Genomic DNA, 24,070 nt, shown 5'->3' with positions numbered 1-24,070 from the left:
GATCAGGGCTTCTGGATCCTAAGCACTTGGTTCCATCACGAAAGGGAGAAAGGCAACTTCTGCTATGGGGCCTCTTAGAGAGATTTTCTAGTCCCCATCCATCCATCCATCCACCCACCCAGCCAACCACCCATCCATCCATCCATCTATCCATCCATCCATCCAACCATCCATCTATCCATTCATCATCCATCATCCATCCATTCATCCATCCATCCATCCAACCATCCATCTATCCATTCATCATCCATCATCCATCCATCCATCCATCTATCCATCCATCCATCCAACCATCCATCTATCCATTCATCATCCATCATCCATCCATTCATCCATCCATCCATCCATCCATCCAACCATCCATCTATCCATTCATCATCCATCCATCCATATGAACATTTCGTTAATTCAAAAGCATTTATTGAGAGCTTACTCTGTGCCAGGTACCACACTGGAGGACACAAGATAGTGTGAAACTTTCCTCGATCCTTAGCTCTCAGTTTAGTTGGAGAGAGGAGGCATAAGTAGTAGTAACACAATACATTAAGGACTAATAGAGTTATGTACAAAAGTGTAGAAGTAACTGAGCAATCCAATATCATTATATCGAAAGAAATGACACACAAATGTGGAGATGGGGTTGGATGTGACAATCAAATATTATTATCCCATCTTTATATTTGTATGGAGTGTGTAGTTTGTTTCCTTCCAGGCTTAGCCCACATGCTTACACAGCTATGTTCATATAATAAAGACTTTGTTACATCTGCCATTTGCTTTTTTTAGGGCTACACCTGTGGGATATGGAAGTTCCCAGGCTATGGGTCAAATCTGAGCTAGAGCCCCTGGCCTTGGCCATAACCATAGCAATGTAGGATCCGAGCTGCATCTATGACCTCCATCACAGCTCACGGCAATGCCAGAGCCTTAACCCGGTGAGCAAGGCCAGGGATTGAGCCTGCATCCTCATGGATCCTAGTCGGGTTCGTTAACCACTGAGCCACAAAAGGAACTCCCACATCGTCCTTTATCATCAAACATTTTAACATAAACATTTGGCATCTAGTCACTCACATGCACATAGAACATATATACACACATGTGCCTACATAGGCACACATGCATATCTATAGATACACATGCACACACATGTATATTGAGTATACACACATATAACTCTATCTTGCTATAGCTATAGTTGCATCTATCAATTGATCAATAAGTAAAGAGAGATTTATGCGTGTCTATATGTCTCTTTTCACAAGTATTTGCTTTGTATCACTCAAGTTTAGAGAGAGAACAAGAGACAGAGGGAGATGTCTTTAGGGTTCATAATCAGGAATTTTGATACAGGGCAATTTCCCAGTGTTTTTTCTATGTCAGCCGATGCCTATGGGAGAATGTACTCTTTCTTCCTTCTCTAGGTCTCTGTTTTGTTTGGCACTAATGGGAATTTGCAGCAGAGATTGTTTTGAGAGTGGCTTTCTCTTCATTCTTTAGTAGGGAAATTATGAGTCATGAAACAAGCAACTAAACATTATGGGGCTGTTAGTTCACTTTAAGTTGAAACACATGCAATTGCTGGTGGCATTAGAGACAGGGGTGACCAAAAAGACTTTTTCCTCCAAACATTAGTCATGTAAAACGCCTCTGCCTCCTTGCCTCAGAAACTCAATACTGGAATTTTTGAAATGCAAAGGTAGGGTAAAATGATTGAAAGTCTGTGGAATATTCATGAGTCTAAGAAGCTCCAGGTGTAGAAGCCCCTGAGGTGGTTGAGGAATTGGCCTTCAACATGACATATTAACACTATAAGCTATAGTCATAGGTCATTTACTTTAAGGCATTTTATTTATTGCATAGCACCAGGGAGAGATACAAGATCATTAAACATTATGATAAAACAAAGCAAACTAACAACATGGTTTACTCTTGCAGCCAAGGATTTATGATTATGGCTATGAGGATGCTATTTAAGAGCTGTTTTTAATTTTTTAATTTATTTTTTTACTACAACCAATAAAATATGTTTTTTGTTCTTCCTGACTACAAAACTTCTGAATTTACAGGAAGAAGAGACCCCAAACTGGTGGGATCACCAGCTTTGAGGCCAGTTTCAACTACATTGAATCATTTTAATCTAGCCTGTTGCTAAACACTCACTCTGTGTCTCCAGAGACTGGAGACCTAGCTTAATTTCTGAGTTCATTAACACCGATGTAAAAGAACCACCAAACTACAGATCTCAAAACTTCTCCAATATATTAAATACAGAGACACAAACTGACGTGTTTGCCAATGATAAGCCCACTGAGTCTGCACAAGATGAAGAAGAGTTTAGAGCTCTGACTTTTCCTATCCCATCCTAGTCTCTAGCTTCAAACTGTGGTCCTCCATATATTTTCAGGGTCTGCCAATTCTCTACCAGGACTGGTCCCTTCAGTTTTTATTTGGTTGACCATGTAGATCATTGCCCTCATATACTCGGCATCACTGGGGTGGCCGTGGTCTCTGGGTGAGGCACCGCGTGATTTCATTGGCCATATTTGCATTTGTGGTTCCAATTTTTTGTTGGTTCCATTGGAATGATCTTAAGTTATTGAGACAAAAACAGGTATGGACTCGAATGTTGAAGTAAAGGCTAAATGAGGTCACACCATTCCGTCCAAATGAAGATTTCCTAGTAGAGCAATAGAAATAGTGAGAACTTGGGCACCATGAGGCGTAGGTAGGATGGGGTCGACAGGCTGCAGAGACCCTATCATGACAGTCCTTCTAGGTTATGTTGCAAGCAGCAGTTTCATTTAGGCAATGCCACATTATCATGTTAAACTCATGCTAATGTGAGTTTTATTCCTTTTGTAGCTTTCTCTCTATTCAGTTTGTAATTTTCTTTGGATCTCAGAAGTATATCTCAGCAATAAAAATAAGGAATGTAATCCTATATAATATTTTTTGATACCTCTTTCAGAAAGCTCATAATGACAAATTAGGTTACTGCTCACTGGGGGCTCTCAAGCATCATTTTTCTTTATAGTATTCAGGTTTGAGAAAAACAAATGTCTTCTACCTGGATGCCCACATCATCATTTGAAAGATTAGAACCTCTGCCTAGTGGCTCAGCCCCGCTGGTCCTTAGGAATTGCAAAGCCTCAACGACAAAGACCCCTTCCACAAGTTGGCTGTTCCTGTGCATTCTGTATTTAGGGCTGACTTTGTAGTTTTGCCCTACATTCTCCCCCAAATACTCAGCTGCGCTTGGTTGGATGTGCTCCTCTTTTAAAATCAGAATAGCTTTCAAAGGAGTCCACTGCTGTCCGGGCTTGAATATGGGCAAAGGAGACTCCTCCGCCAGCTGCAAAGGAGGAACGGCAGGATCTGAGAGCCACAGGAAGTCACAGGAGGAAGTAGGGCACCGAAGAAAAACAATCACTGAAATTCACAAAAGTCGCTGGAACACATATTTGGCAAAGCGCAATTCTCTCCTCCCCAACAATACGGTCTTCTGTTTGTTCCTTTTGGCAGCACGATAAATGCAAGTTTGTCACTGACGGAGGAGATGGTTTTGGGTGGAGGAGCTCCAGCTGCCTGCCTGGCTCTCCCTTACAACACGGCACAAATCCCCAGCATCAAGATGAGGTGATAGAGAACATCTGTGGACCAGACAGGAAAGGAGAAACAGTTCTACAAGGAGCAAGGAGAACTCAAGAGGGTCAACTCAAGGGCGTTAAGCAGGTTTTCACAATACTCTACATGTTTCCTTTTTTTTTTTTTTTTTTTGCCAAATGGGATAGATATTTTAATCACAGGTACATAGCAAATTAACAAATCATTTTATATCATTGAGAATTTTTTGTCTTTTGCAATTCACCTATGAGACTTGGAAAGAAGTGTCAAATTGTTAGCTGTGGGGTCTCATTGTGCTTAAAAAAAAAAAAACATAGAAATTCAAACACAAGACCAGACAGCATTATTATTACTCTGTAAATTCAATAAAGGATAGATAATTCTATCCACAGTACTCACACCGATCACCAAATGATGCCACAGCAAAGGAAATTTGTTGATTTTCAGGGCTTAATTATTTCCAAACATTTTCCGGAAACTTGTCAACCATAGCAGGTGCATTTTTTATTATTTTGGGTGCTTTGTTTTCCTCTACATGTTTTCTACAAAGTCAGTTCGCTTCATCTTTCGGAGTTTCCATAGCTCACTTAGCCCAACCCATGAGCCTAGGATATGGACCTCTGACAGATGGGAAGCTGAACTTTGATAATACAGTGATGGTGCGTTTCACTGTAGGGCTTTAGCTGTAGAACTTCCTTCAAAAATGAGACTCTGGGAGTCTTAAATAGCAGGTTTACATGATTTCCTGTAATAGAGCAAAGCCTACATCTGTGAGTTTACTAATAAATAGAACTGTCTAACTCCATCTTCTCACATAGTTACCTCCTTCTCATCAGTTGGGAAGAACTTGGGTCTTAGCCGAAATGCTCTTTCCTCTAAGAGGCTTCCTGGGCTGCTATCTAAATCATTCCTTGACCCTCCCACTACCATCCTGCATGCATATTAGGAAGAACAGGAGTCTTGCCTGCCTAGTTCACTGTGTAGTCACACTGCCTAGAAAAATGCCTGGTACAGAGTCAGTAATTATGGCTGATCTTTCCTGGATGTTTGCTGTGCGCTGGGCATTGTTTAGTGCTCTGAGCTGTAATAGTTAATCCACACAACAACTGTGTGTGATAGGAGCAATTATTAACCCAATTTCACAGAGGAAGGCGGGGTGAGGTTGTGGCCCAAGGTCACTCAGTTCATGAGGTCATTGAAAATCACCTTTTCCAAATGGAGGAACCCAAGAGAAACCACCTGGTGTTGCCTTTGCTGAGACTGGGTGGTGGGGGGAGTGGGGTGGGGTGGGACCCAGTTCTGTTTCCTCCCACTTGCCCCCAGCCCCTCCCTCCCTTCGGAGCCCAGGACTTGGTTGGAGAGAGACCTCTTGACCTCCAAGCCCTCTGTCCCGACTCAGGTGTGTACCTTTAAAGTGTACCTTTCCATTCTTAAAGGCTTGGCTGGGGCCAAAGGTAAGCTGCTTTTAAAACACCCACCTGCCTGTTAAAAGCATCACCCGTGACATTTCCTGGAGCTGACTCTTTTCCTTACCTGAGAAGCTACAGAGACTGGAGGATCCCCTGCCTGCAGTGAGAAAAGAGAGAGAATACAGAAGCTTTAGTGAAAGATCATGGAGAGAGACGTCTCAGAGCTGTGTTCCTAAAACATAAACCTGAGCGGATTCTTCCCCAGATTAAACTAGCAGGCTCCTCATTGTCTTTCGGGCAGAGTTTCTAGCTGGCTTGCAAAGCCTTCATCTCTCGCCATTTTCTTCTCAGCTCTAAGGCAGGGGTTGGTCTTTTCAGCTTTGCAGGCCGTGGGGTTTCTCATGTAGTTCCTTGACGTTGCCCCTGAAAGGAGCTGGAGGCAACCCCTAAGTGAGCCAGGCTGGCTGTGTTCCAACAAAACTTTATACACACTGAACTTTGAATCTCAGGTAATTTTTGCGTTAGGAAATATCATTCTTTTGGACTTTTTTTTTTTTTTTTCCAACCCATAAGAGGGACAAACTACATTTAGCTTGCAGGCTATAAAAATTGGGCAGCGGCTGGGGTTGGGCTCCCTGCCAGATTGTGGTGACTGTCCTCTAAAGGCCCCAGCCTTCCTGTGACTGCCCACCCTTCATGTCACAGCACTCTTGAGGTCAGACTTACAGATAACCCACCGAGGTTGTCCCTAAACCTGACAAAGTTGAGCCCCTTATCCATCTATTCCCATAGACTCTGCTTCCCCCAACTCCATGAAGACTAACCTCTTTTGGGAATTCCCATCGTGGCGCAGTGGAAACGAATCCACTAGGAACCATGAGGTTGCGGGTTCGATCCCTGGCCTTGCTCAGTGGGCTAAGGTTCCAGCGTTGCTGTGGCTGTGGTGTAGGCTGGCGGCTACAGCTCGGACTCAACCTGGAGTCTGGGAACCTCCATATGCTGCGGGTTGCGGCCGTAAAAAGCAAAAATAAAAATGAAAGAGCAACCACAGCAACAAGGGATCCGAGCCGCCTCTGCAATCTACACCACAGCTCACACAGCAACACTGGATCCTTAACCCACGGAGCAAGGCCAGGGATCGAACCTGCAACCTCATGGTTCCTATTTGGATTCGATTCTGCTGCACCACAACAGGAACTCCAAGAGTAACCTCTTTCTCTTAGCATTTAACATCTTTCTCCTTGATGGGTGGTACTGTCTAGAGGACAAGGGCCCACGTGGGGCTCCTTTATTTCTGAAACCCAGACCGGCCAGCGCTCACTGCTCAGTGAAGTTTTGTTGACTAGCCCCGGTGGCCCCAGGACCCTTCATTTTCTTTTATTGCTATAGGCCGATGTCGTGTCTGGAAGCTCAGCACTTCCTAGTCTCTCTGGGGATATGGGAATTGAGACCACAGATGGAGGAGCTTTCCAGGGGGGTTAACAAACCTCCTTGATTGGGCGTGAGTTACCCACTGCCCCCCCTCCCCCGAAGGGAGGGAAGACTCAGTTGCAGGTAAAGGTTGTGTCTACAGGCACAACTGGTTTGGCAATTCAGTTAAAATGCTCAAACCAGCCGTGCCTGTGGACGCAGCCCAGCATGAAAGGCAACCATTTGGAAAACAGAGACGCTTACTACGGAGAGAGAGCTCCACGACCAGGACGCCCCCGGTCTGGTCCCGGAGGAGGCGTTTCCTTTTGTCACAAGTCTGGAGACCCGGGAGGCACAGAGGGGAGAGGAGGGCAGGGGTGGGACACGTAAAGGAACACAGGAGAGAAAAGAGATTTTTTTAACAAGTCGCAAACCTGATGGAGTCAGAATCCCCCAGGCCTCAGCTATCAGTTCCCTTACTGCTTTTACAACCCGCAGAGATTTATTTCACCCCTTCTGCAACTTGAGAAAGGGAAGAAATCTTTGCTATTAACTCTTCAAGCTGGAACAAATCCACATGGAGCGTGGGAGGGCTTGAAACCATTCCTCCCTGCCTTTGGTGAGAAGTAAGGCTTTAACCTGCAGTTACTCTCATCACAGTGATTTGAAATGGGGATGCTTTCGAAATGTGTTCAGGTTCATGTTCTTTTGAGATGTAGTGCCAATAACGATCCTTTCATCCGTGGTCAAATGTCTCTCTGTTCCTTTCCCTTTCTTTATCTGTGCTCATAAATGACCACTTTCTGGCCAAATGAATCAATAAAAATAGAAGGACTCATCTTATTTCTGTTGAACACTATAGGTGATGCGAGCAGGTGGCCTCTTTAGAAACATCGTGTCCCTCCTTATTGAGGTCTCCCAGGCCAAATAGAGGTAGCAATTTGAGATTTAAAACTTTCTTTGGGCCTCACCCATGGCCTGTGGAAATTCCCAGGCCAGGGATGGAGTCCGTGCCACAGCAGTGATACCACTGGGTCCTGAACCCTAGGCCACCAGGGAACTCCCTGGGATTTAACCCTTTTAGATCTTCACGGCAGTGGTTCTCAAACTTGAGCGTGTCTCAGAGTAACCCAAAGAGCCCATTAAAGCAGAAGTTGCTGAGTCCACCCTGCAGTGTCTGAATCAGGTGGTCTGGGACCAGGGTGCGTGGTGGGGTGGCAGGGGCTGAGAATTTGCAACAAGCCTAACAAGCTCCCAGGTGGTGCTGAAGCTGCCATGCTTTGGAACCACTGCTCAAAGGACGGTTCACACCAGGTTGCAATGAAAAATTATCTTCCACCTGAATTTGCTCCGCATGTTGATTGCTCTTGCAGCAACTTCTTGGTGGGGGAGGCGGAGGGGAAACTAACATCCCTGCATGAGCTCCCCTAAACATGTCTGGGAAGTTGGGCCCTTCTCCACAGGGTCAGAACAGTTGTGACCGTAGGTCGAGAATTCCTACAGCATCTTGTGCGTCTACCATGAACCCCGGGGATGGACCCTCAGGCTGGTAAGTCAGGAGCTAAAACTACTCATCTTTGACTTCCATCCAGGGCCTATTGCTACCACTCGGGTTTTGAATGTCCCTTATGCTTTTAACTTTTTCATTGTCTGTTATTGCTTTCATGTTCCCTAATATTGCTCCTGAAAAGAGAAGGGCTGCCATTGCTTATTGGCACCCTGTGAGAAGATCAGGTGCCAGAAATTAAGTGACGTGGGCCAGAGTATGTAGTCTGTTGGTGGTGGGGCAGTGTGTGTGTGTGTGTGTGTGTGTGTGTGTGTGTGTGTGTGTGTGTGACATGCTTGGAATGTCTGTCCCCACCCTCAGTGCCCTTTCCTCTAGAATGTCCTCAGCATAGCCTACATTGGTCTGGTGACAATTTCCCAGCTAAAAATACAGCTTCTAAATAACAACCCCACCCCCCAGCCTCCACGCCAGCCTTGGGTAACTTTCTTGTTCTGGGAGGGGCGGGAGGTGGGGGCTCACCACTGGGCAGGAGAGCTTCTCACTGTCGCAGATGAATGTCTCACAGTGTAACCACACCTTGGACAGCTTGGGGATGTTCTGGAACCGGAAAGCATTGAATTGGAAGGTGGCCCTGTGGTCTTTCCCATTCTCATGCACGAGGACTGTTTCATCCGTGGGGCACCTGGCACACACGAGGGTGGGGGAAAGGGCACGGGGAGAGACAAGGTCACCCCATGAACTCCAGCAGAGTCATGCACAGCCTCCCCTGGGCTTTTCCACAGCACGTTATCCTTCTGAAACGCATGGCTCATTGTCACTTCTGTAGGATCCTGTTGAGGGGCTTTGAGACAGCTATGCTTGTCCCCATTCTATAGACAGAGCCCAGTGAGGTGGGGGCAACTCACGAGAGGCCACACACCTGCTAAGCCACCACCTCTCTGTCCCAAAGAAGTGAAATCCCCCAGACAACGCCCTCCAGAGGCCCGGGGAATGTACAGAATCCCTGTATGTCCAAAACAAAGACAATGGTGCTGGGAACAGCATTTGTCAAAGTGCTGCCACGGCTGCCTAAGCCCAAGTCACGCTCAACCTGTTGCTGTGTGTCTATGGAGAGTTTTTACTGCTGGGAATTCGAATTCACATTGTACTATTTAAGTTCTATATCTATTCTATTAGCTGACTTTTGTAAAAATGGGATATTTTTAATATGATCTTTAAAAAAAATGACTAACAATACCACCTAAATGTTAACACTGGCTATGATAGACAGATTTTGTTTACTTCTTTGTACCTTTTTTTGTTTTTTTCCTAAGTTCTCTATAACGGGAGTGTTACATTTGGGAAGTTTCAAAATGAAAATAATGACATAGATATGCATTTGTTGAAACTTAGTGTTCTCACCTGGGGGTGATTTTGCCCTTTCCTGGATGTGGGATGGTGAGAATTTGACATGTGCTTGTTATGACTGCAGGGAAAATGCTACTGGCATCCAGAGGGTAGAGACCAGGGATGCTGCAAAATGTCCTGCTGGGCACAGGACAGACCCCACCACAGAGAATGATCCAGTCCCAAGAGTCAATGGTGCCGAAATTAGGAAGCCCTGGTTTAAGCACAATACTTGTTCATTTACCAAACACATGTGGATTCCCTGTTCAAGTGCCGGACATTCAACCAGACATTCCACTGTGTCAGGAGGAGACACAGTGTTTCCCGGGAATTACAGAGAGGTCCACAGGGAGTGGGAGCTTGTATGCAGGTGACAGTGAGCACCAGAATCTGTCCCCTGAAACAAAAGCTTAAGCCCAGTGGACAGCACCAGGGTGGACCCCAAAGTTTATGCCATAGTATGTCTCTCTGACTCTATTGTCCTTCCAATGCAACTCACACACCAGAGAGCAGTTCAGCCACCCTGGAGAAGCTTCATGGTATACCCTTCCCCACCCGACTCCATCAGAACCAGGCATTAAGGGCCAAATTAGAGGTAGGACGGAGGGGTGCCAACTCTGAAGGTCAGTGAGTCACACAAAGCAGGAACACTGTGCCTTCTCTCTGGACCAGGGCCAGAAGCTGGGCTCTGTTCGTGGTGGCATCTGAGCAGTGCCAAGAGCTGGGGGCACTTTCCGAGCTGTGAAACAAGACTCTCGCAGGATCATTTGGTCAAAAAACCCGAGCTCCTTGTATGAACTCAAAACGTAAGTCCTTAAAATAGCTCCTTGCTGCTGCCGTGTCCAAGGCGTGGTGTCAGCCAGTGGAAAACAATGTAAGCAGAGCTTTGTTGGAGGCAGAGAGGAGGCAGGTCACAGACAGGCCTAGATGCCTTGGCACTGCTGCCTCTCAGGGCTGGCTGTGGCACTTGCCAGACTGTGGAGCCCCTGAGGGGAGGCTTATCACAGGAGTCTCTTTCCCCACCTACGATTAAAGCTCCTGATATCGCATCCTTTCTAACCTCTCCAGGCATTCTTGAAAACTGGGTTTTCCTCCCAAAGGGCATCTGGGAGGTTGCAGAGTAGATTTTCTAATTCTCCCCTTTGGTGCTGTCTTTGTGCAGCTCTCTCCAACCTCTAGGAGCCATTTCAACTGGGCAGTATTTAAAACTAGATCAGGGCTTCTTTAATTTAGCTGGGCTTCAGTGCAGATTCCCAGGGGCCGCCCAGGGACCTTCTGATGTTGTAGGTTTATGATGTGTCTGCCTGTGTAGCAGGAATGCAAGGGAATTACTGTGCATACTATAGTTGGAGGACCACTTGTAAAGACCGCCCCAAAGTCACAGAAATTCCTTTTGCTGCTATATGACATGCCTGCTAGCTGAGCAGAGGCACCAGAACCATCTATCTGTAGGAGATGATTCCATGGTGGGGTGGAAACCTTTGCTCTTGTGTGGCCATTATCTGAGAGAGCTTTCTAATCCTGTTGGAAATTTCGGATCCCTGAAGGTCAATAATTTAGTTCAGAATCTCCCTGAAGTCATTTGATTTGTACAGAACCTAAGTGAATCATTCAATGGCATAAGGACCCAAACTAAGCTACCATCTCTGCAGCTTAGTTTGTTGGTTGCTTAGATGTGGCCCTGGATGGCCTGTCCTACCCAGTGTTATCAAGAGATAATGTCCATCTCAGATCATCCATCCTCTTACTAGCTTAGACATTGGGCAAGTTTCTGAACCTGCCTGGGCCTCAGAAAACTATAATCATCTATAATACAGTGATAATTATACTACCTACTTTATAGGAAGCTTAATGAAATTTAGATAAATTAGTATTTGTCAAGCAGTTACCTAGAGCATGGCCTGGTATGTTGTAAGGGTTGTATAAATGTTTGTTAAATAAAAATAGTTAAAGGTCCAGAGTGGCTTCACCTTTGTTATCTAATCACCTGGCCCCAATGATGACTCAGCCCTGATGGGTTCAGGTACACGGGTCTGCTTTGGTTTGGGGAATGGCCTCTTCTGTGTGGACGATGCCTGCATCCCCTCCTCTGTTTTACAAAGTTACAGTTCTAAATGTTTCTAGACAATTATCATCTCAACATGTCATTCCTGAGCTCAAGGAGAATCCAAACTCCCTTATCCAGAGGCCCACAACAAACAATTTCTCATTTCTACAATCCGCAATTCAACACGAGAAATCCTTCTTTGTCCTGTGTTCCTCAGACATTGTGCCCTGGCCGCCACGTCACCACATCCCATTGGTCGCTCATTTTTTTTATCGCCTCTCCCTCCTTGGATGACGTTGGATGACTTTTCATTCACTCAGCTACAATCTCAGTGCAGGCCTTATCACCTTGGCTCCATAGCTGCCACAGCCTCTCATCTGGTCTTTCTACCTCCCATGTACTGTTTCTAAACCATCCAATGTGTGATTTCCAGAATCACTTTTCTCTGCCATAATTCTCATACTTCAGTCCTCTACTCCATTTTTTTTGGGGGGTCTTTTTAGGGCCACATTCTCGGCATGTGGAGGTTCCCAGGGTAGGAGTCGAATCAGAGTTGCAGCTGCCGGCCTACACCACAGCCAGAGCAACGCCAGATCCGAGCTGTGTCTGTAGCCTTCACCATAGCTCATGGCAGCACCAGATCCTTATCCCACCGAGCAAGGCCAGGGATTGAACTCATGTCCTTATGAATACTAGTTGGGTTCGTTAACCCCTAAGCCATGATGAGAACTCCTCTACTCCAAATTTTAAGAACTCTTCATTATCTACTAAATTATTAGCAAATAAAAATAAGGATATTATTAAAATTGATTCAATACCAGCTAGGTACTACATGCTAAGCTTTTTACATAGATGGTCTAATTTAGTCCTCATAGGGATTCTGATGTCAGATTGATTAGCACTGAACCCAACCTGCCCACTTCCCCATAAACATACACCTAGACTAACTATGCGATGTAACTTAGCCACTCCTGACCCAGTTCCCTCATTGAAAAATAGGGATGATAGTAAAAAGACATACCTGTTGGAAGGCAAACAAGTTAATATATAAGGTTCTCTGAATAGTACCTGGTACCTAGAAAGCATTAGGCAAGTGTTTCCTGGTATCAATACTCAATCTGGAAGCACAGAGGAAGTCACTGATGTGACCCCAACAGGCGTCACCTCTTCCTTCCAAGGTGTCCTGAGCCAGAGTGGCCCTGGATGGATCTGGCCCTTCCTCTCAGCCCTATGGTCCAGAGAGCCACACCTACCCCTTGTTGATCAGCTGCCACTGCAAGGGGTACATGAAATCAGCTGACGGTGTGGCCCAACAGCTGTTCAGAACAACTTTAAACCTGGAAAGGAAACAAAAGACATCTCTTTGAGCTAGCGAGTTGTATTCCTGGAAACATCAGGTGTTTAAACAGCCTCAGGGCTGGTCCTTTTTTTTTTTTTTTTTTTCCCCTCCCATTCCTTTGTATTTACAAATACAAATATTGAGAATAAGTACTTACCTAATGCTTAACCCTTTAGCTTCTACTCCGGCAAACAGATCTGAACCAATTTCTGATGTCTCCAGGACAAAAGGCGCTTCTTTCTTAGTGGAGAACTTGGCATTCTTTGGAAGGAAATTGACACTGGGCATTATGACCTTTCAGACTGAGCAGCTGGGTCTGACAAGAGCAGGTGGATCGGGATGGGCTGGGTGGGGGTGGGAACCAACCCAAAGACAGGCACATGAGACCACAGTGAGACCCTCTGGGAACAGGGACACTGTACCTTCTAGGATACTGGTGCCATCTTAGAAGGGATGAAGGCACAACATGTCTGGGTTTACTGATTACAGTGAGACATGCATTGTATGTGCCATCTAGGCCAATGAGCAGCAAAACTTGGTTGATGGAAAAAGAGTGAAATCCAGCAATACTGAAACACTGAGCTTTATTGACTCACCACAGGGCATGGGGACCAAACACATATGATCCTGCTTTGCCCTTGTTCCTCTATTTGCTTGAGCAGATTCCAGCCTGGGTTAGAAAGTTTATGTTCCAATTCTCAGTACAGTTAACATAGCAACAACTTTCTGAGCACTATTAGGTGTCAGGTACCGGTCTCTATGTTGGGATAGTATCTATGTCAGGATGTTCTGCCTATTGAGATACATCGGTGAGCAAGCAAAGATCTCTGTCTCCAGCCACCAAACATTCTATCAGGGGAGACGAACAACAGACAATAGGTAAATAATTATATGGCTAGGGTAGACTATAGTATGTTGTACAGAAAAACTAGAAACAATATAGAGCAGGGTAAGGTAAATAGGGAGTGCATGGAGGGGCAAGCTGTAATTAAAATAAGTGGTTGGGGAGTCTCATTGAAGATGTGATATTTGAGCCAGGACATGGAGGAGAGGGGAGGGGTCATGCAGGCATTGAGGAAGGATGTTTCAGCCAAGGCCAAGGCCCTGGGATGAGAGAGTGGCAGGCAGGACAGCAGAAGGCAGGTGTGCTGGAGCATGAGTGAGCAAAGGGGCAGGTGGGAGTGGCAAGAAGGGAGTGAGGGCAGGAGATGAAGTTAGAAAGGCCATGGGGATGGATCCAGAAGACTGTGGCTTCAACTCAAGGGCAATAGGGACTCATTGCCATGATTCAAGCTCAGGAGCGCAGCCTTGGGTCACTGGCCTGGTGTTTGTGGTCTTCACCTGCCTTCTTCACCAGGCAGTTCTGGTGAGTGATTAGAAATAATTATGCTGTTTCCTATTGTCCTACCCAAAGGAGGCTGGTTTTTCCATTCTTTGAGTGTCGGGTTCATGTAGCTCTGATAATGACCTGGAACTACTCTCCAAGTTTAGCCTCCAGAGACAAAAGCATCATGATGGAAGGACAAGGATCCTGGGCTAATCCTAGTTCCTACCACTAACTTGGACACACTAGATGCAAGCCAGGCTTTTGAGCCTCAGTGTCCCCATCTGAAAAATGGGAATAACCTTTGCCTTCATTTGCCTCGCAGACATGTTTCTATGATGGTGATTAAATGAATTAGGAGCATAAAGCCTAGACCAGGATACAAATTAAAAGGTTGAGTTTCATGGACTTGGATATTTACAGAACTGCAAAACAATGGCAGCAAAGACATCTATTTAAAATGGACTTTAACCCCGAAGAGTCAAATTCAAGGAAATGAGGAGAGGGCTCAGAATCATCTTCTAGGGCCCCTTACATCATCTTTCTGATTACAGGTCCAGCCAGGCCTCCCTGACTCAGTCACCCAGAAGTTAGTGCTTTTCTTCCCTTCTATCAGCCCCCCTGCTTCATTTAAATGGTTGCAAAGATCAACAATAATGTTCTTAATTTTAAGTGATTGACTAGCTTAACATGCAAATGAAGTAGCTGATTTACAGTGGTTTCTAATGTTCCTTATTCTTTTCTGAGATTTGTCACAATTCAAAGGACTTGTTTCAAAGGCGGGACTTACCTGGGGACCACAATGCTGTCCCCACTGTAGCCAGAGGTGCTTCTTTTGGCCCCATCCTCTGGGAACCATCTCCCAGAAAGCAGGAATTGGAATATTGGAATAATACCTCTGGCTGCAGAGGAAACCTCCTGACTGTGTTATAAGCAGAATCTACACTCTTACTTCAATTTCTGAAACTAAACACTTTGAATGGCCAGTTTTTCCACCTCTCACCTGACAGTAGGGCAATGCTCAGTGTAATTTCCTCCTCATTTATAACATGAAAATTAGGGTGGTCTGGATAGAACCACCCTATAATACCTGGAATTTGTGTCGGCAAATTCTGAGCTCCACTTCGTAATAGGGGCATTGACCCAGGAGATCATGCTCAGAGAAGAGTGACTAAATAATGAATGCGCCACCAAGAGTGGCATGACATTTAGTTTGGGAAAGACAAGCTTGAGCTAGTTGAAGGAACATCAGCAACACCATGACATGGTATTATTTCAAAGGACAGAACCAAGACCAACGGGCCAGAGTTCAGGATGTCAGATTTCACTTGCTGACCTAAAATGGGAAGACCCCACTTGTCATTGTCCTTGGAAGAAGTGAGGAGCCCATTCATAAAGCAATCTTAGAGAAGAGTTTGAGGCGTTGAATGGAAGGTCAAGATTAATCACCTCTGAAGTTTGCTCTGACTCTGAAAGTTTATGATTTTTGTCTCTATTTCTTGTCTATATTCCACCTCGAGCTTTGTTATTTATTTCCATCTAACTAAAAAGAATAGTCTCTGTCATTTTGATTGCATAAAAGTCAGCCTAATCCTACACTGACACTGATGTTCAGCCCTATAAAGGGAGCAATGCTGGCGTAGGAGCTCTCAGTTTCCACTTGAAATGAGGTCAAAGTTTATAATCATGAGAATGGCTACTTTCTCGGGCACTTCCTTTGGGCCAGGCACTGTGCAAAGTTTTTCATAAGGATTATTTCACTTAATGCTTATAACAAACCTCTGAAGTAAGTATTATTATTATCCCTATTTAAGGAGGCCCAGAGAGGTTAACTAACCTGCCTAAGGTCACACTGCTAGTGAATAGTAGAACTAAGTTTCAAATCAGTGGTCTGATGTCAAGGCCTAATTTCTTTTCTTTTCTTTTCCATCCTTCCTTTTTTCTTAATCGCTGCATCTGCAGCGTATAGAAGTTCCTGAACTAAGGATTGAATCCAAGCTACAGATGTGACCTATGCTGCAGCCATAGCAATGCTGGATCTTTTAACTCAGTGTGCCTGGCCTGGGATTGAACCTGAACCTCCATAGCGACCCAAGCTACTGCAATTGGATTCTTAACCCACTGCACCACAGCGGGAATTCTAAGGCCCATTTTCTCAACCACAATGCTAGGCTACTTCTGCAAGTGGTAGTAAATAGTTATTTTGAATTTGGAGTCAAGATAACTTTTCAGAGTTCCCACTGTGGTTCAATAGGTTAAGGACCTGATACAGTCTCCATGAGGATTTGGATTTGATCCCTGACCTTGCTCAGTGAGCTAAGGATCTGATGTTGCCACAAGCTGTGGCATTGGTTGCAGGTGCGTCTGGGATCGAGTGTTGCTGTGGCTGTGGTGTAGGCCTCGGTTGCAGCTCCAATTCCACCCCTGGCCCAGGAACTTCCATATGCTGCAGGTGTGGCCATTGAAAAAATTTTTTTTTCACCAAGAACACCAAGCATAGGCCATTGATAGGAATGAGCAGGGGAGGCAGAGAGAGAAGTGAGGAAGCATGCTGAGTAGAGCTGGTGGTTTTGGAGCCCAGCATTTGGAGCTCTCGGAATTCTAGGCAATCAGCAGTGCATTGATTTACTGTGCCACCAAGGGCACAGCTCCGTCTCTGGTAATTGGATGGAAATATATGCAGGGAGCAGCTGTTGCTTCAGAAACACACAAGAATGCTCTCAAAGATGAAGAAAGGAGGAGAAGAAAAGTGCCAGTGTCCTGGATAAGGCCTAGGAAACTGAGCCCAACATGGGACTATTAATCAGCACCAAATTCTCAGAGCCTCCTCGTGGCCAAAGTTTGTTTGCCCTGGAAGGGTCTTGATGGGCCCTAGGGAAGCCTTAGCATCCTTTCTAGGACAGTTCAAGGAGGCAGTCTTTCTAGCCCAGAGGATGGCCTGGGTGATGCTGAGAACATGCCTCTTCATTTTTGTTTTTTCTCTAAAAATCTAAGATTTGATATTTATGTTTGAAACTTAGCCCAGCAAAACTGTTGGTAGGTGATGATTTTTGACAATCCTGGTGCCTCTCTATTTGCAACTGCTGTAAAAATCTTCATAGGGTCATATCTATAATTTTATCTGGTTAATGTAACAGCATGCACTGCCGGACAGGGACTCGGTAGTAAAGGCAGCCTGTCATCAGGGCATCCCCTGAGTCTGTTATCAACATGTGCAGCTCATTTTCTTCTCTGGATAACCTGCATTGGTTGCTTCAGTGGTTTTGCCAGCCTTTCATCACCCCGGCAATGCACACGGTATCAACCTGCCTGATTATAGGTCAAGGGGCTCTATGGGATTGCTTTTCTCAGGACTTAACCACCAGTAGTGTGTGGCCTGGGGCAGATCTAGGTTTTGAGGGATCTTGAAGTTTACGTAATTTAGAAAGCCCTCTTTAATTAAAAGAATTAAAGTTTTGAAGATAAAACTAGATGTGAGGCCTTGATAGGAGCCTATGCTATCAAGGGGGTCATGAAACTTAAGCTTCATTCTCTGCATAGTAAACGTGCCTTGGAGACCAATGTTAGGAGAGCTGTGTTCCAGACTGGGTACTGCTCTGGACCGCCTATGGGATCTTGGGCAGATCAATTCCTCACTGGGCTTCCGAGCCTCATCTGTAAAATGGACGAGGTTATGCTAGAGTCCCTTCTGGCTCTCACCTTCTGAGCTCAGCCTTGTTAATAGCTTCCAGGGAGCTGGTAAAGGGAGTTCAAAGAGTTCCGGGTCAGTGGAGTGCCACGTAATAGAGTTGTTTGCTTTGTGAAATGAGTGGGTTGGATATGATGGCCTCCAAGGCGCTCCTCCAGTCCTAATGTTCTATGCACAGGTTTCTATTTCTGCCTACGCTTTCTTTGAGCCAGCTGGGCTCTTGTCACTGTGTGCCTGCCTCCTCGCCGGAAGCTGCAGGTCTAAAATTAAAAAAAACAAAGCACCCTGTCTAAACAAGAGGGCAGCTGGGTTAATGACCACTGCCTATTTGGTTTCTAGGGAGCACTTTGTTCTGAATGCCTTTAATTTTGAGGTCAACGGAGGCAGCATGCCCAATTAGACAAAGAGGAAGCCCACTAAGTAAAGGGCTTTGGAGACTAAAGAACTAGGCAGCAGCGGGCCAACTCCCAACCTCTCTCCTCAGCCCCGTCCCAAGTAGGAAGCTCACTACCCTGTGCCTGACGTGTTAACAACAGCCAGATCCTAAATATAAATCTGTGCAGCAGGTTGTAGTGGAAACTAATTTTGATTACAAATTAGACACTGGCTATCTTTTTGTCTTTTTGCCTCCTGACCTGCGGTAACTCACAGGACTTCTCTTGACTCAATTTTCTCATCTGTATAAAGGGAGGATTGAGTTTTTCTCTCTGGCCTCTTCCCATTCTTCCATCCAGTGTATTAATCTAACTGTCCACTGCACCTAGTCTTTAAAGAGTTTCCAAGCTAGGCCAAAGCTTATGTCTCAAGGATGGGACTCTGCCTACAGCTTAGAGGAGAGCAAATGCCGAGGAAGCATCTGGTCATCTGGAAAGGCCACAGGGCAGCGGTGGGGACCTGGAGACCACTTACAGTGTAGAAGTTGAGAGACAATTGGCTTTCAAATGTGCCCATGCTCCCGTTCTTCACATGAACAGTGGCCACTCTGAAAAGGGGAGAGAATTTTGCATAAGGACTGAAACATGCCTGGTTGACAGGGACTGCAGAGCACACACACGACAGCCAGCCCCTGCTCTCAGAGCAACTTACCTCTGGTCGAAGGCAGCCTGGTTCACCAAGTAGGTGGAGTGGTAGGTGCAAGAGAAGGAGTAGTTGACGGGCTGGTTCTTAACGATCACGGTGCTGTCGTTGGAAACGATGTGGCTGTAGAAGTGGTAGATGGGGGGCTTGTACTGGAACAAGGAAGAAGGCAGTTAGGGTGACCCCAGACCCTATGATGTGGATGAGGGTTCTTGGGAAAGTGATTGAAGATGACAAAAGCCTAACAGGGAGACCTGAATGTGTGGCACCCGCTCTTGTTTGTAGGTGTATAACAAGATCTTGAGTCGTTTCAACTATGATTATTGAGAATAATCTAAGTTGAATGTTGTATACTTTCAAAACTCCATATACCCATTGGGCTTCTGACCAAAATGAACTGGCTCAGGAACTTCCATTTCCCACCATAAACTTTTATAAACCTTTTATCAAGGAATTTTATGTGGCACCTTCACCCACCTCCCATCTCTAGGTCATTACTGCCTAGTTCTTTGTTCTTTCTTTTTCCAACATGAGCACCATTTCTGAAATTCTTTCCTCTGACTTGTTGACTCTAAAAATCACCGAATATTAGAGTTAAAAGGGTCTTGAACATTTACTTGAGAAGTGATCTGCCTAAGACCACACAGGTGATTTCTTTGTTCATTTTACCAAGATATTCAAAGATATGGTGTTTTTGTTAATCACGCCCATGATTCTTCCCACTAAATTACTGAATCCTTGTGGGGTCTTTAGGAAGAGAAGGTGGCCCTGGGGGCTGAGACCCAATAGATGGACCATCTTCTGCAGTCAAGGCTGTAGGAATGCTGGGTGTCAGCCAGAGTGTCAGAAAACCATGCTTCTCTCCATGACTACATCGCTACTGTTTTGAACTAGTGACTATGCTGGGTGATCTCAGATTTCTTCTCTGTCCTATGAGGTACCAGGGTGAGGATGTCTACAGTTCCTTTTGATTCTAATTACCTGTCCTGGGTTCTTCATAAGACCCAGTTATGTATAGTGCTATACTTAGGTCACTCCTTTAAGATACCCTTCCAAATTCACTTTGTCACCACGCCAAAGCCTCAGGCAATGCATGACCCACCCATCCAACCCAGGAAGGATGGCAGCTTGGGTGCACATGCTCAGAGCTGGATGTGAGGTTGGAGGTGGGAAATAGGTTTTGTTCTATTCACAGAAGGTGGCTGGGCTACTCAGGCAATAAATCAGGAAAATACAATTTAAATCCAAAGAGTCACCTACATTAGGCTGAAGAGATGAATTTAAAGTACACTAACCTCCCAGGATATTTGGGAGTCAGGATTGGCTCTTAAAAGGAAAGTGGTGAATCCTGTATCCTTTTAAGGGTGGACAGTAGATGTCTCATTCTTGGGCCCAGGTGTCCCATCTCAGCAACTCCTCCATGTGTGGCCCGGACTTACCTCGGACTGGGTGCCACAGTAGGACTTGTTTTTAGGTGACAAATCTGGGATTACAAATTGGTAGTAACCTCCTTCGTGGACCCCATTGTAACACAGCCCACCGAGCGCCAGCTGATGCACTTCCCATCCATAGGGACACTCGGGGATTTTGGTGATGATGGTTTTGGGATAGCAGAACACGAGAATGACATCTGAAAAGAAGAGGGAGAGGGTTTGAAATCAGATCTGGTGATCATATGAATCTGTAGATGGTGGGTTCCAGCTACACCTGAACATGCAAAGCAGTTAGTTAAAAATACCTTCCCTGTTACTCTTCATGAGCTCCGATGAAAGTTTTCCTCAAACTCAGCCACTAAAGTTCTTCTTTTATAGCTTTTGCAATCTCTGCATAATAGCTGCATTATTCTTAATATGTATTCAAAATTGGTCTGCTTTTAAACCTTAACCTATTTTAAGGCACGTATCTTTGAAACCAGATTGAATGCATTGAAATACACACACACACACACACACACACATTTTATATACATGTTTTTAATCCCATGAAATGGGAGCACATACAGCGTAAAATATCCATTTATGCACAACTCTATGAACGGTTATTTATGGCACGGAAACTTGATAGTCAAATAGAAAACCAGGAAAAATGTGAAGATTTGATCTCTATTCATCTACCTTGCATTCTCTAAGTTTTAAAAAGTCTAAGTTTAGCCAATACATTTGTAATTTCTGTGGGAAAAGTCAGATTGGCTTGGGGCGCATAAGTGCTTCTACTTGGCTATATTATTGCATTTTTCCTAACAATATAAGCACAGAGCTTTGCACTCTGCCAAGGCAACACTCCTTTCTGAAACACAGACTAGCACCGGAGCATACCTGCTTTGTTTGGAGTGCAAGATCTCGCAGAGGCTTCGGCAAAGACGGCCAACAGGACAAAGGCCCTCATCACCATTGCTTCTCAGAACGTGGTCTTTGCCAAGTGGTGCAATCAAGCTGGCCAAATGTTCAGGGTCCTGCCAGGGCCTGTGCCTCGATCATTCTAGGTTAGAAACACAGGCAAGCAATGAAAATCAAGGGTGAGAACAAAGCAACACGCACAGTCTCAAGGGGAATTTTCAGGGGAGACCATCACGCCTCCCGCTTCTAATGGCTCCTTGTCCGCCCTGGGAGACAAACGTGGGGCACCTACCACAGAGAGCGTCAAGGACACACGTGGCCACTCATGTTCCCGACTGTTTCATTCTCTCCGACGGTGGAGGCCGCCTCGCAGATGCTCCCCGAATCTCTGTTCCCGGTCCTAGCGCAACTTTATATAGGCCGAGGGTGTAAAAGAAACCAGCTCCAGATAAATCACAATGAACACGCATTATCCACTCTGGGGGGAATAAAAAGCAACCTTGCACAATAATCCGATGGGAAGCTCAGTTACGGCCACTTGAGGTAATGTCTTTTACTTCACAGAAGTGGAGAAACTTTTTTTTTAACCACTTTTTAAACCAGGTTTGGAATAAAAGTTGAATTTTTTCCTCCTCATACAAAAAAGAACTCTGATTGGAGGCCAACTAATTTCTGCACAGTTCCAGGTGACAATTCTCTTTTTTTTTTTACATCTTGCTTTCTTTGGTTTATTGCTGGCTTTCTTATTTTTATATACAGGCTACCTAAACTTTGAATTCAAGAAGACTTTAAGTTCAGCAATGTTATACCTGATACTAAACAAAAAACAGGCTGTTTGTGTTAATGCAGACACGTTAAAGATTTTTTTCTCTAATATTTTAACAAACTCTGGACTTCTAATATCATCTTGAAGTTCGTTTAGAACTTCATCTTGACATATAACCTTGACTGTAGACCTCCTAGATTTTTGAAGTTTTGTCAGACTCCCAGAGCAATGATGTTGGAAGAAGAAACTTAGAAAAGCAACTTTTTAAAAACAATTTTATTTTTAATTGTGGTAGATATACAGCATTATGTTCATTTCTAGTGTACGGCAAAGTGATCGGGTTTTACATATGTGTGTGTGTATTCTTTTCCATTATAGTTTATTGCAAGATGTTGGATATAGTTCCCTGGGCTTTACGGTAGGACCTTGTTGTTTATTTTTATATGTAGTGCTTTTTATCTTCTAATCCCAAACTCTTACTTTATCCCCCTCCCACCCACTTTCCCCTTTAGTAACCGTAAGTTTTTTTTATTTTTTCTGTCTGTGAATCTGTTTCTGTTTTGTAAATAAGTTCATTTGTATCATATTTTAGATTCCATATATAAGTGATATCATGTGGTCTTTGTCTTTCTCAGAAGGGTAATCTTCTGATTCAATCCTTAGTCATCAAACAAGATCCCACCAAAAACAACTGATCAAATGTCGCTCTTTCCTAATATATTCCCCGGGAATTTTCAGCACCCAGAAATTTAAGAATGAAGAATAAGGATTTTGTTTAGTTTTTGTTTTTAGAAGAAAGAAACTCTTTTCTTCAACCAATTGGGAGCATATGGTACAGAAGCCCTACATTAAGTTTTTTGAGAGACAGATGTAAAAAGTGTAGAAAAATGCCCTACCTTGCAGGAATCTATGATGAGACAGTAAATTGTACACAGTGACTCGGAGTTAGAATGCCGTGTTAAGTCATTGTTCTGTTACTACCTTTCCTTTGTTTTAAGATACACGTCTCTCCCTCTAAGTGTATGTAATTTAATGTCTTAGAAACGTTGGGATGTGTCTCATGAGCGATATGAATACACAGTAGGGTAGAGTTTCCTTATACCCTTGAAACCTATTTTTAAATCAATGGCATGTCTTACAATGTTGATACCTAAGAATTGAGGAAATAAGTATATGGCAAGCCACGAAAGATTTCTGTGATCCAGTCTCCTTCTCTGTTTGGGATGAGCAAATACAAACTACCATATAAAAAAATAAACAACAAGGTCCTACTGTCAAGCACAGGGCCATAGCCCTGAACTCACCTCACAGGGTGGAAGAGAAGTGACATGAAGCCTCCTGGAAACTGTAAAGTGCTAGATGAAGAAATAGACGACGTGAAAATTAACCATTTCTGGCGACATGTATGTGTCCCTGAGGTGTTTTTCTTTTCCTTGGAGGTACCATGAATTGTCCATTGTGGATTCAGGCAACGTAAGATCTGTCTATAGTGTATACCATCCGTATATTTTATGGATGAAGACCGAATGGGCTGAAGAAGGGAAGAGGAGGGAACACATTAATTTTTTAAATACTAGGATCGAGTTTGTGGTGACCTGACCATCTCGGCATGTTCATACTGATCTCCACAACTCATTACAAACATTACTTTCAGAGCAGAAAAATGGCAGTCGAATCTCACAAGCTTGCGTAAATTGTGAGTTTCTCTTTCCTAGGCTTAGCACTAATTCTAAGCTTCTTCCTCTGTCCATTTTTCCAAACATGTATTGAGTCCCTATAGTATACCAGGCCCTGGGGAGATATAGGCAAGTCAGCAGAACTAGGCACTGCGTGGGCAGGTGGCAGATGCACAGAGTGATAGAAATCTCTACTGGGAATGTGGGATGCAAAGGAGAGAAAAAGGAGAGTTGACAGGGGAAGGAACAAGTAAGCTGAGTCATGGAGGATGAGTACAGCCTGGCTGCATAAGGAATGCACCACCCCCATTCACACAAATGATTATTCATCACTGATAATTCAGCATTGTTCTTCCATGTCCATTAGGACACTTGTTTCTATTGTAGAAGATTCTTTTCACCCATCTTCGAATATGTCCTTCTTTGCAACCAACCTTGGCCCTGGCAGGCGAGTAGGATCATCTTGGCTCTGACCTGG

The 24,070-nt window shown here is 44.6% G+C and overlaps 1 protein-coding gene and 1 long non-coding RNA gene across 3 annotated transcripts in view; one reads left to right on the top strand and one right to left on the bottom strand.

Moving 5' to 3' along the window:
- On the bottom strand, positions 1,830-22,158 carry TECTB (tectorin beta). 2 transcript variants are annotated; one of them, XM_005671464.3, is made up of 10 exons: positions 21,130-22,158; positions 20,254-20,444; positions 18,824-18,966; positions 18,647-18,719; positions 12,883-12,986; positions 12,640-12,723; positions 8,473-8,635; positions 6,711-6,783; positions 5,161-5,193; positions 1,830-3,653 (listed from the first exon to the last, which is right to left on the bottom strand). In XM_005671464.3, exons 1-10 carry the CDS (start codon positions 21,203-21,205, stop codon positions 3,604-3,606), a joined length of 990 nt encoding a protein of 329 aa, XP_005671521.1. In that variant the 5' UTR covers positions 21,206-22,158; the 3' UTR covers positions 1,830-3,603. The 2 variants fall into 2 exon arrangements, 1 of the variants encoding a protein (XP_005671521.1); XR_002338682.1 differs by lacking the exons at positions 12,640-12,723; positions 12,883-12,986; positions 18,647-18,719; ... (1 more) ...; positions 20,254-20,444; positions 21,130-22,158 and adding an exon at positions 12,455-12,629.
- The window catches only part of LOC110256754, a 47,595-nt gene continuing 32,168 nt past the window's right edge, over positions 8,644-24,070 (top strand). The window contains exon 1 of the long non-coding RNA XR_002338683.1: positions 8,644-10,145. This is a non-coding gene — a long non-coding RNA (uncharacterized LOC110256754). The remainder of the gene's footprint in view (positions 10,146-24,070) is intronic.

The sequence above is a fragment of the Sus scrofa genome, chromosome 14 (assembly GCF_000003025.6).
Source record: "Sus scrofa isolate TJ Tabasco breed Duroc chromosome 14, Sscrofa11.1, whole genome shotgun sequence".
NCBI classification, from domain to species: Eukaryota; Metazoa; Chordata; class Mammalia; order Artiodactyla; family Suidae; genus Sus; species Sus scrofa.
Note: the sequence above shows the minus strand (reverse complement) of the source record. Positions and strands in the feature narration are given on the sequence as shown.